We start from the raw sequence: 16,743 nt of genomic DNA on the forward strand, positions 1-16,743 counted from the left end.
TGCCTAGCTTATTTCCCTTAGCATAATGACCTCCAAATCCATCTATGTTCTTGCAAAGGAGAGGCTTTATCCTTTTTATGGCTGAGTATTATTCCTTGTGTATATGTAAAAATCTTATTTTTCATTCCTAATGGATGGGTCTTAAATTATTTCCATATCTGGGCTATTGTGAACAGTGCTATGATAAACAGGGGAGTGCAGCTGTCTTTTCTACAGATGGTTTCATTTCTCTTGGAAGTAGATCATAGATCATGGATCATGTGGTAGTTCTATCTCTACCATTTTGAGGAGTCTCCATACTGTTTTCCACAAAGGCTGTGCTAATTTGCATTCCTACCCACAGTGTGCAAGTTTTCAGTTTTCTCCTCCTCCACACGAACACTTGTAACTTTTGTCTTTTTGATTTAGCCAATCTAATAGGAACAAGGTAGTATCTCATTATAGTGGTGTTGAATATTTTTTCGTATAATTATTGGCTAGTTTTATGTCTTCCTTTGAGAAACACCTGTTTAGTTCTGCTGCCCATTTTTTAATTGGACTGTTTGTGGGATTTTGTCATTAAGTTGATTGGATTTCTTATATATTCTAGATATTAACCCCTTTTTAGATGTAAAGCTTGAAAATACGTTTTTCTCAATCTGTAGGTTGTCTCTTCACTCTGTTGGATGTTTCTTCTGTTGTAAAGAGCTCTTTGGTTTGATGAAATCCCATTTGCCTAGTTTTGCTCTTGTGTCTTGTGCTTTAGAGAATATTCCAGAAAATTCTTGCCCATTCCAATGTCCTAGTGTGTTTTACCTATGATTTTTTTCCCTATTAGTTTCAAAGTTTCAGGTCTTACATTAAGGTCTTTAATCTAGTTAGAGTTGACTTTTGTATATGGTGAGAAATAGGGGGCTAGTTTCACTCTTTTTCATGTGGGCATCACTTTTCTTAACATTTGTTGCAAGCACTACTCTCTTATCAATGCATGTTCTTAGCACCCTTGTCAGAGATCAGTTGGCTGTGATGTCTGACTCAGATTTAAAATAGTAGCTATCAACATATCATAACTGCTTTGCTATCCCTAAACTTTACTTTTTTGCTCTTTCCTTAAGCAGGCCTTTGAAAGAGTTACAAATTTCACTGTATTTTTTCAATGAATTTCATATTGACTTTATCCTTGCTAGGATTAATTTCACTTTTGGCATTTGCCTCCATTAATTCCCTGTTTTTCATTCTTTTGATTATTTTCTTATTCTTACTATTGGTATTAAGGTTTTTTTATTGTTTCTATTTCCTTTTTAATAATAAAAGCATTAGGAGTACAAAAGTTTTTAAATAAAAGTTTTTTCTCTGTAGCTCTGTATGCTTTGATATGAAATATTTTTCCTTTGTCGCTTTTTAAATTATTTCTCCTTTGATTTACAGATTATTATAAAGCATCATCCTTAACCTCTAAATATTTCTAATTTTGCAGCTTCTTCTTAATTTCTTTTTTATTTATGGGATTATATCAGAGTTCATGGATTACGGTGTTTCTACTTTATGCATTGCAGCCAACACATAGACAATCTGTTTTTTTTTTTTAATTACTCACCATTATAAGCTTTTTCAAATCATTCAGTTTTATTTTTAGGGCTTTCCAGGGGCTAATGGAACAGTGTTCTTCATACAAAATTTTGTCTTTTATCTTATCTATTATATAATTCAATGATGTAATTCCCCTAAGAAGTACAGCTGGCATAAATAGGTACTGGAACATAGACAGCTGGTTTATGACTCAATTGGCAGAAGCAGAAATGTGCAGATAGAACCATATATGAAACATGCAGAGTGCCAGTTAACAGTCAATATTTTTTACAGGAGAGGAATCTGTCAGGTGAAAGAAAAGATTTTCAACTATTTTGAAAGTTTCTACTACTTAAAAAAAACTTGAATAATCACACATAGAACCATCACTTTCTCCAAACAGCAAATGTATTGTTTTCCATCTTTAACATTTCTGAGGAATAAATACTATATCTGGAACATTAAAATGGCATTTACTGTATTTCTATCTTTTACTACTTATTGATAATAAATTGGCCAATGAAATTAATGAGAAATATTTTGTGTCTTACCATATGTTAGTAACTTTAGAAACCTAATTTGATTGACACCTACGAAGTCAAAATGGTTGAAGAAACCCAACTAAGCTTGGAATTACAGCATTTTAGCCAGTCAAATCCCCTAATGAGTTGTCTCAGTTTTCAGAATGGCAAAGTGGAGTTGTTGCCACTCCATGCTCCTCACATACATTGACAATTCAACCAAAAATTATGATTCTGAAATATGATACATTAGAAGCATTTTTGAAACCATGAAACCCTGATATATGCTTAAGGTGATATTTTAAGTCCAAGGTCATATTTTAATTCATTCTTTTTACCTCCTGGAAGGTTGCACTTCTCTTTTGATTACTCTGTAAGCAGCTTCAGGTCATCTACAATGAATCCATTGGAGAAGAACTATTTGCAGAACATCCAATAGAATCCACTCTAGTTACATTTTGTACATCACTTCCCCTACCATCTCTCTCTAGTTAAGCAGAGGGAAGCAGAGGAGGTCCTGAAACCGCTTCCCAGGATGTAGATCTCTCCAACTGCCCAGGGTCCTAGGATTTGCACAGGGTTTCCCCTGACAGCTCATTTGAGAAATCCTGAGGCATTCTCTAAGTCATTCTTCTGCTGAATTAGCAGGAACCGAGGTACCAAGGACAGGTGTGTGAAAGAAACACATCCCCTCTGTCTATAGATTGCTACCCACACTCCCATTCATCCTTGACCCTGTATTAACATAGATCAGATTAAGGTTTTAATTTCCTTCTGAAAGCAAAGAAATATCTCACAGCTCTGAGGTTAACTAGGATTTCAGGGGCAGAGAGGAGGGAAATGTTAGAAGGAGGATTTTGGATACCAAAACTGGTTCAAGATTTGTACCCATTTGAATCATATCTTTGTGTGATCATGTTTTGTTCTAGCCATACTTTTTTTTTTCCTAAGTGATAGCAACCATATGCTAGATGTTGGAAAATTACTTACAGAAATTTGGTTCACTCTCCCAATGCTTATGAGTATTCCCACAATCATGAATCCTGCAAGACTGTGTTGCTGACAAACTGGCCAGATGTGAATACTAAATAAAACAAAATAATTCCTTATTCTTATCAGCCACACGAAGGTAAAATGATAAATTTGGTGACAAAATAATTTGAGCTTTGGAGTAGGAGAATGCCAATTTGTCTGTTTAAAGCTGCTAAAAGAGCTCACTTAGGGTAAGCAGTATCAAACATGTGATGACGAAGAAAACATAATATATGTGTGTTTCCTTTCCCTTGATGGTCAAATCATAGAAATAACATGCACTGAGATGAAGTAGACATTACCGAATCTATTAAATTAGGGCATTAGCTTCCAGAATCAAGAAAATGCAAGGTTTATTATTTTACAAGCACTAAAGATTTATCAAAAGTAAACGCCCACATGTTAAACAACATTTCTATAAGAATCAGGCAATGTTATAAAATATTAAAGCTGTACTCTGGGACAGAGATTAAGATTTAATATATCACTTGCATAATCTATTAGATAACCATGTGTGGGCTTTAGTGCTTCACAGGGAGTGTTAATTTTGATTAATCCTAATTTGTCAAGATTTAAGTATATTTAACGACCCAGAGAATTTCTCCAGAAAATTTCCTAATTACAGTTATCACAGCCACCAAAGTTGTCCATATGATTAATCTGCTATTTAAGGGAACCATTTGCCATATTCGGGCTGTCTTTCTAAATGTGTTCTATTCACCCAGCCTTTCAGAATATTCTCTTCTGAGGCTACAGTCTGTGAAATAAGCTTTCAAAAACCCTTTCATTAGAATGTTAATCAATCTTCTGATACTATCTGGATATGATGTATATAAAAGAATGCTTTTAACTTCATTTTTCTTTAAACTTCTACTTATTCATTTTTGGAAGAGAGCAGAAAGACAAAGACAGAAACAGAGATCTTCCACTCCTTGGTTCACTCACCAGATAGCCTCGACAGCTTGGGATAGGGCAAGCTATAGCCAGAAATCATGAACTCAATCTAAGTATTCTATCTGAGTGGCAGGGATCCAAGAACTGGAGCCATCACTACTGATTCCAGGGTGTGCATCAATAGGAAGCTGGAATTGTAAGAAGAGTTAGGACTCATACGCAGGCATTCTAAATGGGATGCAGATATCCCAAGTTGTATCTTAATTGCTATGCCAAATACTCAACACCAGTTCGATACAAAAAGCAAATAGAGGGATTTAAAATGCTGTGAAAGGAGTCTGGGAGCCTGGAAAGAGTTTTGGTGAAAAATAAATAAACAAAAACACTCAATTATTGACAGTATTCCAAAGAGTAGTGGGGAAGTGTCTCCACTATGAGAAAGTGTCTTACAATTCAGGGTAACAAATAGTAAATGTTGAATCTTATGGCTTGAATCTGAGGAATATTTTATTGTCAATATATTGTGAATATTCGACTTAATTTGGAAATCCTTATCCAGCAGCAGCCAGGTAAAATTTGACTGAGGAAATAAATGTACAATAGGGACATATTTAAAAGAAAAAGGAGAAACCTTATTACTTAGGATACTTCTCTGTTCTGACTCCGCTGACTGAAGACCAGAAAACGTTTCTTTCTTTATAATCTATCATAGGCCTGAACCAAACTTCTTTTTGCTTGTGGCCCAGTACATAAGCACATGGCATAATTGTTTTATTGTATATTATAGAGAAACTCTGAATTCATAAACCACATAATTGCAAGGATTAACAAAATTATAATTTTATATCATTAGATGTGATTAGTATATATACCTTTTAGAGAGAAATTTAGCATAACTTGGATATAGCTGAATTAATGAACATGTTTGTATAATTTTTAAAACTTTTGTTTATATATTTGAAAGGCAGAGAAACACAGAGAGACAGATTTTCAATCTGCTGGTTCATTCCCTAGATACCCACAACAGCCAGGACTGGACAAGGCAAAAGCCAGGAGTTTATAAGCCAATCTGAGTGTCCCATGTGAGTGGCAAGGAATCAAATATTCAAACCATCACTTGAATTGTGTATTAGCAAGCAGCCAGGATTGTGAGCAGTGCTGAGATCCCAAACTAGACACTCCAATGGGGGAAACAAGCATCCAAAGCAACATCTTAACTGCTATCAACTAACATCTGCACTGGTTGATATTTATTTGCAATAGTTGTTTCCATTTTCCTGTTTGTTTCTGTGTGTGTGTGTGTGTGTGTGTGTGTTGAATTTGATTTTAAAATGCTATGGTATCTTTTTTTGTGGCTACTATCGTATTATTCATGTTTCAATGGCCTTATATTTGGGTTCTCTACTAATAAACTATGGACTGATTTCTTTACACAATCATGGGAGGCATTTCACACTCACTTAAAAAAAACTTCTCATTTGCAAACCATAATTTGATTTTGAGTTCAAAAGAGTTTTATTCACATAAATTCAAGTAAAGAGAAGATAATCACATGTATAACATATTTAAGTGACCTTATATCATAATAAATATATGCGACTTTTATCAACCTTGGAAAAATTTTCTGGAATTTCAAAAAATTCAAACAATATTCCCCCCATGTCAGTCAGTTTTAGGAAAATGAAATTAGAGCTTTTCAGTCATCTTAAATTAATTGTTGGGTTCATTTAAACAACTGTGAAGGTTCATCTGAACAACCATTAGCTTTCTAAATGTACATTATAAACAATCTTCTCAAGTGGACTTTGCTGCAGCAGTTCACAAACCACTTAGGACACTGGTATCCCCTTCAGAGTGTCTAGTTTCTAGTCTTGGCTCTGCTTTCCATTTCAGCTTTCTGCTAAAGTGTACCCTAGGAGGCAGCAGGTGATGACTCACATATTCATTCCTGCAACTCACATGGAATACCCAAATTAAGATCCTGGCTCTCAGCTTTGGTATGACCCTGTCCTGTGCATTGCAGGAATTTGGGGAGTAACCCAGCAGATGACAGTACTCTCTCTCTCTCTATCTCTATATCTATCTCTATCTCTTTCTCTCTCTCTCTCTCTTTCAAAAAAAAAAAAAAACACACAAAAAGGCAATTAAATTAAAAATGTTCACATTTGACAAGAACATAATGAGTGAAATTGTGGTTAATCTTATGAAAAACAGATTTTAATCTGAAAATTTAGAGGAAAAGGTTTTTTTGTGTGTGTTTTCAAAACATATTTTATTTGCTATTATACTCCTTAGCCCAGTGCCAGGCATATACGACATTCTTGAGAAATATTTGCTAAAAGTATTGAGCTGCTTTTCCAAGCTGCAAGCTGTGACAACTGATTCTGGGTGATGCTCCTTGGTCTTTTAAATTATACTGACTCAATGAAACAATGGCTCCACAGGCATAGCTGAAAATAATATGTACCTTTGCAATTTTAGAGCTTCCAGACAAGAAGGCTGTATAGAGTGGAAATGAGTATAATAATTACCAAACCAGATTATGTCCTCGTCTGGCCTTGTGCACTTGACACAACAACACTTTAAAACCAAATCTGTTAGAACTAGTTAAAAAAATAATCCAGTATCTGAGTAGAGAATGAGAAGTTTCTAATTATGGAGTTTACCAGGAGAATCAAACCTGGAAAAAAAAATACAATGTATAGGAAGCAAAAAAGGCAACCTAGCTGAGACTGATAAAGAGTGGTACCTTGGATAAACACCCATACCTATCAGTCACTTCCCATTCTTCTCAATGCATTTCCTCCTCAGTTGCATCACGATTCCCTTCCTTTTAAATTTGCACTTTAAAGTTCGTTCAGGCATGTTCCAGATTTCAAAGCTGCTAACTTATTTGTAACATCTAACAATTCATATAAGAAGTGCTTCAACAACTGAACCTGAAATTTTATTTTTACTTACATGATCTATGTGACTAACTTAAGAAGGTTAAGCATGTCAATTAAGCACTAACACTGTGAAAGGATTCCTTAATCTAAACAAGTCTGTGCCAAGATCTGTGTATCTTCCCTTTCTGAAAATAAAAGCTCTGTGGCACCTCCAACTTGAGGAAATCCTGACAGAGAGACGTCACTTCTCTTAAAATGAATGTTGGAGGCTGAGGAAATTTAGCTAGGAAAATTTTTTGTGTAGAACTGAATTTTTTGTGTGATTTTTGCAGGTGATTCCAAGATTGTTAGAATTCTAAGAACATATTTGTAAATTAATTTGAGGAAATACCTACTTCCAAAATGAGTTTAAGGCAACTTGCAGGAAAAAAAAAAAAATACAAGTAAGCCAGAACATTTAACAAGACAGAAACAAGAAAAATAAAGGATGAAAGGAAAATAATTCTTTAACATGATACAATGAAGCACAAAAGATTTAAACTCTGTTGAGGCAATAAAACACAAAGCTTAGTGGAAATTTTCTGCCAAGAGAACTGGAGAAAACACAGTAGATATTGTGGCCAGCGCCGCGGCTCACTAGGCTAATCCTCCGCCTGAGGCGCCAGCACACAGGGTTCTAGTCCCAGTTGGGGCGCTGGATTCTGTCCCAGTTGCCCCTCTTCCAGGCCAGCTCTCTGCTCTGGCCTGGGAGTGCAGTGGAGGATGGCCCAAGTGCTTGGGCCCTGCACCCCATGGGAGACCAGGAGAAGTACCTGGCTCCTGCCATCAGATCAGCGCAGTAAGCCGGCTGCAACACACCGGCCGCGGCGGCCCTTGGAGGGTGAACCAACGGCAAAGGAAGACCTTTCTCTCTCTGTCTCTCTCTCTCTCACTGTCCACTCTGCCTGTCAAAAAAAAAAAAAAAAAAAGATATTGTATCTCTTTTTTTTAAGTGTTAGAAACGTTTATTTGTCAAAAAATAAAAAAGGAGGGAGGAGTGGAATAAAACAAGGCTAAATTTCAGCTAATGCTGTACCATAATCACAGGTCAGACATAAAACAAAACAAAACAAAAATGGTCCTAGTGATTCTGAAATATTAGTTTCAGTGTCAGAGTCCAGAGCTAACAGAGAAGAATACAAGGCTGCTTGCCACTACATGGTAATTTTAAAGGGAGAGGAGATGCTGGAGGTAGGCAGGGAGAAGGGTTCAACTCCTAGGGAAAGCCAGTAAGCAGGGTTCCACTGTACAGGAAAAAGGGGATGCCAGCATATATACCTTACCTAGGGCTGCTCAGAGGCTGAAAATATAAGGAACAGAGTGAAAGGCTACAGAGACAAGTATCAGCAGGAAAGAAAAGTCATCTTAGAAGAATTAAATTAAGAAAGAAAACATAGTTGGTCACAAACTCCTTTGTTTACTGAAGCATGAAGCAATGGAAACTTGATCTCTAGCTAAGGAGAACAGAATAATAAATATGTGTAACAAAAAAAAAAACACAGGAAGTCAAAATCAGAAGTAAATTGTCTGTGGAATATCTACTGTGCTTGGGATGGCTTACTTCCAATATCACATTTAATTGTGACCATCACGTTTTGAAGTATGTTATTAATTCCATAAAACAAGAAACTGAATCTCAGAGAAATTAACTAATTTAGTCAAAGTCACACTAGTAAATGGTAGAACTAGCACTTCAGCCCATGTCTTTCTGATTTCATAACTCCTATAATACATTCAGAGAAATGAAGAACTCCATCTCAATCTCTTCTCTGTCTTCCAATTCAAATACATGCCCCCGCTACTCCCCCTCCATACATAACTTTTCTTCTAAAGCCAGGCTATACTTCGGAAGACACAGAAAATTCTATAAATAGCAACAATAAACTAATTATTGTTATTTCAGCTATATAGTAACAATATCTCCTCCATGCATGTGAAATATAAAATACTTCCTTGCAGCTTATTGTAGCCACATCTTAAGTGAAAGCTAGACACATGTAATTTGTTCCATGGTGTAATGTTCTATACATTTTTGCCTACATGGGTTGAGAGTTATGCTGAGACAACATAACTGGTCTTCAGGGAGAAGAATTAAGTCATGCAGACACTACCAATCTAGGGAATTTTTCTCCTATGCAGCTCCAAAACGAAGTGGCTGCCATATCAGTAAATGGTACCCAATTTAGCTCAACTCTGGTATAACGTCACTAGCCAAAAACTATAATGGGATGAATTCAGTGATCCAAGGGATCAGTGACCCAGTGAGTTGATTCCATGACGTAGAATCCTAACAGAGGGCAGAAAAACTCTTCAGCACCCAAGCACTGCCGTGAGTAAAGGCCAGGCACATGATGGTGTTGGAGAGGTCTTGTGCTCAAGCAGAAATCCAGGTAGCAATCCGTTCATGTAGATCAAGCCCAAAAGTTAGAATACAGGGGAAAGACTGCAGAAAAGCACCTGTGAATTCTAGTAGAGGAAGGGTCATTTCTTTTGGACCTGAGCCACATAACACAGAATCTTCAAGATCAAAGTCTGAGTTTTTATATCAGCAGAGCTGATGAGCAGTTTGATAACTGGCACACAATTTGTCAGTAACATGACTTATTCAAATTGTAAAGGCTCTCATTCTATAGTAGCAAAACACAGGGGAAGTGACTTGTGCAAGAGTGATTCTGTGGCAAATTCATGACCTGAATTCAGTCCCATAGCTTTTCTTCTAAAATACAATATAGCCATTCGTGTGGGTAAATCTAAGCAATGGAGAAAATAAGAGTGAAGATTATAGTAATTGTGCATCCTGTCTCTTTTGTACCCTTTTACATTCTGGCACAGTCAGTCTGACCAATGGCAAGAAATTGTTCTACAGAAATATATTCCTTGGCTGCTTTAAATATTTCAAATAGTAATAATTGTAAGTTCAGTCCAATATGATTTAATTTGAAACTCCCTTATGGGTTAAATATGTCTGAATTCCCTCACAAACAATTCATGATTACTTTTAGTTATATTGAATGAAATACCAATTTGATCAAAAATTGTATTGTTGCACTGTTATAATGCTCCCTCCTTTATACCAAAACATATTTAAACGAGTCTATTTTTAGTTGTAGCAGAAAGTCAACATAAAAATTGAAATCTGCATATGACATAAAATAGTAAGACACGGAGAAGGAAGAATTGAGTGTCTTTGACCCACTGTATATTGGGAATTTTATAAAAATAACACAAAATTTGATTCAGTTCAAATTGAGTACCACTTGTCACAAACTATCATTTACTCTGTTCCACAAGCTTTAAATTAGCCCCTGAAAAAGTTGTCAAAACAATTGCAATTTAGAAGCTTATGTATGCAGTGTAAATTCAGGCATAATTTCCATTACTGAAAACTGAACTACTCTTTTAAAGTACGGTTGCTTTCTTCACATTCTTTATTATCAGTGCTTATCAAAATATTTAATACTAGTGATATATATATTAATCACAAGTATTCCAGGTACGGTTAACTGAGAGTATTCCTTATTATGTGATACTTAACAAATATCATGGCTATTTCAGGATCAACATTTTTACTAATTACAACTAAGGTGTATACCAGAGATGGCAATCTAAATTGACTTGAGATTCCTTCAAGAGGTTGTCTTTCTAGTTTGTACCACCTTTCATGAACTATGTCTTATTAACTGTCACATTGCATTATATCTGTACACACTATGATGCCACATAACATAATGCAGGAAAAAGAAGCAGTGTGAACAGTTGTAGGCATTACATTTTAATGCGACAGATTTGAATTGAGGCTGAATGCCTGCAGTTAATTCAGAGAACAAGTATTTGAGTTAAAATTCTGACATGTTTAGCAAACCAAGTATTCTTAAGGTAGGCGAGGTAGACATGTTCTGAGAACTCCTGTGTGACATTTACTACACCTGCAATTCTGAGAGCAAGAAATGTACTTTATTTTAGGTTCAGGTCCTCAGTGTGCTGGTAGTATGAGACCTTTTGTTTTTTTCCCCTCAGGTCCTAAAGGGTTTCCCAGAATGCTTACAAGCTGACATTTGTCTGCATCTCAACCAGACTTTGCTGCAAAACTGCAAAGCCTTTCGGGGGGCAAGTAAAGGTTGCCTTAGAGCGTTGGCAATGAAATTCAAGACCACCCATGCACCTCCAGGAGACACACTTGTTCACTGTGGGGATGTACTCACTGCACTTTATTTCCTGTCCAGAGGTTCCATCGAAATCCTCAAAGATGACATTGTGGTAGCTATTCTGGGTGAGTGTTTTAGAACTGGGTGGTGACAAATTCAGTTATTGGCTAGTGAGATACATAATATAAAGCGATAGAAAAAATAATTCATTTTTATTTATGATGACTATTTAAGACTGGTGAGCAATTAGAAAATCTTATTTAAAATTCATTTAAATGAAATTAACCTTGCAGAAAAAATTTTGTTGACTTTTTCTGTTTGTAAACACACCCATGATTCTCTTGTTCTAGACAGTCACTTGGACATTTGAGGCCAAATATATGAAAATAGTCAGTATTTTCCTTTTCATTTTAGAATATCTTGCCTTCATGCTTTATCACTTAGCAGCTTAAAATAGAATATGTATGTTGTAGGTATGCTTGCTAGCATATGTCAATGTCCTGTCATGAAGTAAGTCTCTGTACTGATGAGCTTCATTAAATCACTGTACACTTTACCTGCTGTCTCCCACCAAATGGAATTAAATGAATCCTTGCTTAGACAGTAAAGACTTATGAACATAACACCTAGGCATAAAGGTGATGAGGAGATTAAAATTGTTAATAACTATGGGGGAAATCAATGAAACAGAGGAAAATGATCAGGTCTTCTTCTCTCTTACCAACTAGACACTAGGTTTCAAATATCATTCTTCCTCATGATAACACCCATTTCCTGTGTTTCTAGCAATTAATAATTTGCCCCCTGCAGATTACATTCAACTTTCTTTAAATAATGGCATGTAACTCAATGGCTTCTATCATTTAGCTATTTATGGTTACATATGACTATTGGCTCCAAAAGGACAGGTATTTTGTATATTTTCTTTGTTGCTACGTGGAATCATAATATGGCATAGCCACAAGATACAAACATATGAATGAATATGTTTGCATAACTTCCTATATACTTGTATTTTGATAATTTTATCACAATTAAATTTTTAAATGCCCCACAAACTGACAAGATGTATACACAATTTTATTTCCGATCCAGTAAGCAGGCAAAGAATAAAAGCATATTCTAAATCACCCTGAGGTCACAATCAGGTTAGGATTTCACTAGATTTGGCCTTGAGAGTTCACTGTGGTAGGTTGCCAGGGAAAGAGCATGCACGCTTCATTACTCATTGATCGTCAAACCAGCCAGCCCTAGCTTCTACAGGAAGACAATAGACCTTCTTTCCCCATAAAATAGTAACTTTAGAGTGTTGCTATACTGTACACATGGACTGGCTTACTCCTTACCCCTTTACAGTATGTAAGTTAATTAAAATACAAAGCCCATACTTAATTTAGTTGATTGTGTTTTACTTGATAATATCTATATTGAACTATAAAGACTGCAAGGAATTTCAAGAGATTCTCTTTTTCAGTCCTCATTTCCAGGTAGGTCAGCAGCAAAAATCTCCACAAATTGTGATCACTGATTCCATTTTTTAAAGATTTTTATATGAAAGATAAAGTGATGGGGATGGGGGAGGGAGAGAGTGACAGAGACAGAGACAGAGAGACAGATAAGAGACAGAGGCAGAAAGAGATTTTCTAACCACTGGTTCATGCTTCAAATGCCTGCAATAGCTGGGGTTGTGCCAGTCTGAAGCCAAAAGCCAGGAATGCCATCAGGGTCTCCCACATAGGTGGCAGGAACACAGCATTCAGGCCATCGTTTGTTGCTTCCCAGGTGCATTAGCAAGACCCAATCCCAGGTATTCCAACATGGGAGACAGGTATGTCAAGTGGTGGCTTAACCTACTAAGCCACAACACCCACTCCTATTCTGTGTTTGAAAGGTTAATTAGGGGCTGGCTCTGTGGTACAGTAGGTTAATCCTCCGCCTGCTGTGCCGGCAGCCCATGTGGGTGCCAGTTCTAGTCCTGGCTACGCCTCTTCCAATCCAGCTCTCTGCTATGGCCTGGGAAAGCAGTAGAAGGTGGCTTAACTGCTTGGGCCCCTGCACCTGCATGGGAGACTAGGAAGAAGCTCCTGGCTCCTGGCTTCAGATCGGCACAGCTCCACCTGTTGCGGCCGTCTGGGGAATGAACCAATGGAAGGAAGACCTTTCTCTGTCTCTCCCTCTCACTGTCTGTAACTCTGCCTCTTAAATAAATAAATAAAATCTTTTAAAAAATAAAAATATAGAAAGGTTAATTTAAAAAGGAAGGTTAATAAGTATTTATTTAAACTATGTTATATATATATGTATATTATTTCCACTATCAGTTCTGTTTATATAGTTAAGATATTGCATTTGATTTTCCCCACTCAATTCTTGTTTAAAACGAGTATCATAAAATTTTGGACTAGTTAGGCCAAACTTCATTGTTGTAAAGACTTTGATATCTTCCACAGTGGAGCATACATGAGTTTGAATATCAGAAGTTAAAATAATACACCCAAGGAGATATTATTAAGTTTGCAAAGAACTTCAGATATTTTAAAAATATTATTTTACAGTTATTGATGCTTTTCAAAAGTTATATAATCAAGGAATTTATTAGTATTTTTAAATACATAAACCACAAATACAACTTTTAAATACTTTATCCTGAAACAGAAAAATATCTCCTGGGAATAGATTAGATATATAGGATATGTAAGGACTTTGACTCCACTCAGGATGCCTGGGATTTAATTCTGTCACTTTCTGCCTGCCCCCATTTCACTCAACTAAGAAGGTGACCTTGGGCTAATCAGTTTACCTCTAATCCTCTTTCTGTATTCAGAAAATTTGGAAAATAATTAATAATTTCTTAAAAGTATTTTTGGAATAAAATGAGATAAAGTACCTAAGCCCTTGACAGAGGCTGGCACTTATTTAGTCCTCAATAAATATTTGTCTTTGGTGCTATCATTTATCACTGAACAAGACCTGGAAAAGCAGGTGGCATTAGGTTAGGTAGAGGTGTTGTTGGAGCCAATAAGAGGAAGCATTTGAAATAACCTCAGGTTTTGCAGGACAGCGAGGAAAACACACCTTCAGAATAAAGGCCATATGAAAAGAATTATGACCATGCATGTTAAGAAAATGCAACTGGATTTATCAAACAATTGCACAAACTCATTAAGGGAAAATCCAAAGTGCTTATTAAAGTGAACAAGGTGTTCAGATTCCTCCCTCAACCCTTTAGGTATTGTAAGAGCACCTCCACCAACCCTATGCTCAGCATCAAATTCAGATACCATCCTGAAATAGAAAAAATAATGAACTTGACTCACTGTGACCCTTCTCATATTCTTGGATTGACAAAATCACAGTCCACCTACTTGAAAATGTTTTAAAAATATTTTAAAACACCCTTCTCTAGAAACATGGGGCATAACAGTTTGAAGGAATGTTTGCTACATTCTAAATGCTTAGACAAAGAACCAAAGCAATAATATGAAAGGGATCAGTGACTTTTAGAAGCAAAATTTCAATCCACTAACATGGACCATTCTGGAACTTTGCTGTCCCTGCATTTTTTGGCCATTGTTCTTAACATTTTGAAATCTTTGGCTCAGGAATTGGTCAGTTAATCAGTGGTTCCCTATTACTTCTAGAAGAAAATACTAATTTTGCATTCTCTTGATCCTCATTTTTCCCTCTCTTCTTAGGAAAAAATGATATATTTGGAGAAATGGTCCATCTTTATGCCAAACCTGGAAAGTCTAATGCAGATGTAAGAGCTCTCACATACTGTGACTTACATAAGATTCAACGAGAAGACTTGTTAGAGGTTTTGGATATGTATCCTGAGTTTTCTGATCACTTTCTAACAAATCTAGAGTTGACTTTCAATCTAAGACATGAAAGTGCAAAGGTATATGTTAATTGTTTTGCTTATTTTTGTATTTCCACATTTCATCTTATTTTTGGATTGAACAAATATATCTGAAAAGCAAGGAAAATATTGCAGCAAAACCTAATCAATTCTGATCATGTGGAAGGAAAGACAAGCCTAATACAAACCTCTAAATTACAGGGAAGGAATTCAGGCTAAGTATTTTCAAATTTATTGAATAATTTTAAGTAGCCCAATTAAGTCTGACCTGTGAGAATCCTTAAGTGATATATATTATTAAAATAGTTATACCAATTATTTCTAAGCAATGATTGATTCTGAACTACTAAACACCAATCAAAAGATAGTATTTTATACAGAGGTAAAAGTATTCTTTCAGCTGTTATTTACACCGTACATTGGTTATCAGTGGCCTCTTAAAAATCATGAAATCATAAACTAATTTGGTATGTACAAATTAGATATAATTTCCAAAATACAAATATATACAGTAATAAAATTTTACAATAGTCAAAGTTAATGCTATGAACAAATAATACATTTTCTAATTAAAATATTTTAAATAATTTTACATATTAGTTAACCTCGAATGGATGCTGAGAATGTGGTCCATGTGTCCCCCACTCTCTTCCACTGAGAATAAATTATTATGATGATGTATTACTATTATATGGAAATAGCACTTATGCAGGAGCACACAATTTATTACTAGGTCATTCCTCTTCCAATATTTTTCCACCAAAAACACTGAAATACCACTCTAATTCTAAATATCTGTTTTTAAACATAAATCAAATATTGGACTTTTGATACTTGACATTATATTTACATGCTAGCTAATAAAGTCTCTGGGGAAAAGATCATCATGTCACCAGTTGGAATAAGGTGATTGCTGTAATTCTCTGAGTTACTATCATTCCCAGGTACTGTGAGAGACTTAAAGAGAAAGTAAATTTTAAGTCACCTGGATGCCATTGTTGAATATCCCGATGCACCACTCAGAAAATTGTTTCTTTCCAAAACCCTGAGAAGTACCTAGGTATTAAAAGTTTGAATTTCTCAGGAGCACAGGTTTTCTATAATGACTGTGATTCACTACTTTGTCACAATTCCAGTTTACGTTACCAACGTCACTGGGATTTTGCCTTCAAAACAAAAAACATGTAAGTCAGGTAATTTCTTTATCTAAAAGTTTAAGCAGGAGCCCAATAAATAGAACAAAAGTTTCCATTTTTATTTACAAGACTATCAATATTGTATAGAGTTAACCAGAGAGGAATGAAAAAGAATCTTGGAACAAAAATAATAAAGCATTCAAACCATGACATTACTTATTATCTCAACTTTATAAGTATTGTAGTAAAATTTAACCTTTTGATCATTACCGTGTTACTTAAACACCATAGCTCATTATAATTTATACATTTTCTCTTCAGAAATACATTTTGCAAAGTTTTAAAAATTATTACTATTATTCTTAACCATTCCAAGTTACACAAAACATCTTACACATAAAGGACTATTTATATGTAAATACTGGCATCGTCCTCCAATTTCTTTTTTTTTTTTTTATTTTAGGAGGGATGGAAAGAAGGAAAGAGAGAGAGAGCGAGAGCCAGAGCGAGAGCGAGAGCGAGAGAGAGAGAGAGAGAGAGAGAGACTGATTCACTCCCTAGATGCCCGGAAATGGCCACATCTAGGACAAGCTGAAGCCAGATGCCAGGAATTCAATTCAGGTCTCCCACAGTGGTGGGAAGAATGCAAATACCTAAACCATCAGCACCACCTCCCAG

The 16,743-nt window shown here is 35.7% G+C and overlaps 1 protein-coding gene across 3 annotated transcripts in view; it reads left to right on the forward strand.

Moving 5' to 3' along the window:
* The window catches only part of KCNH7 (potassium voltage-gated channel subfamily H member 7), a 512,838-nt gene that overhangs the window by 456,253 nt on the left and 39,842 nt on the right, over positions 1 to 16,743 (forward strand). For 2 of the 3 annotated variants that reach the window (XM_051848592.3, XM_002712225.6), the window contains 2 exons: positions 10,940 to 11,192; positions 14,763 to 14,968. In XM_051848592.3, the coding sequence (XP_051704552.2) occupies positions 10,940 to 11,192; positions 14,763 to 14,968 (459 nt within the window). The remainder of the gene's footprint in view (positions 1 to 10,939; positions 11,193 to 14,762; positions 14,969 to 16,743) is intronic. The other variant, XM_051848593.3, reaches the window with a different exon arrangement.

This window comes from Oryctolagus cuniculus, chromosome 3 (genome assembly GCF_051225735.1).
Source record: "Oryctolagus cuniculus isolate XC-2025 breed Fujian yellow rabbit chromosome 3, ASM5122573v1, whole genome shotgun sequence".
In the NCBI taxonomy this organism is placed as follows: domain Eukaryota; kingdom Metazoa; phylum Chordata; class Mammalia; order Lagomorpha; family Leporidae; genus Oryctolagus; species Oryctolagus cuniculus.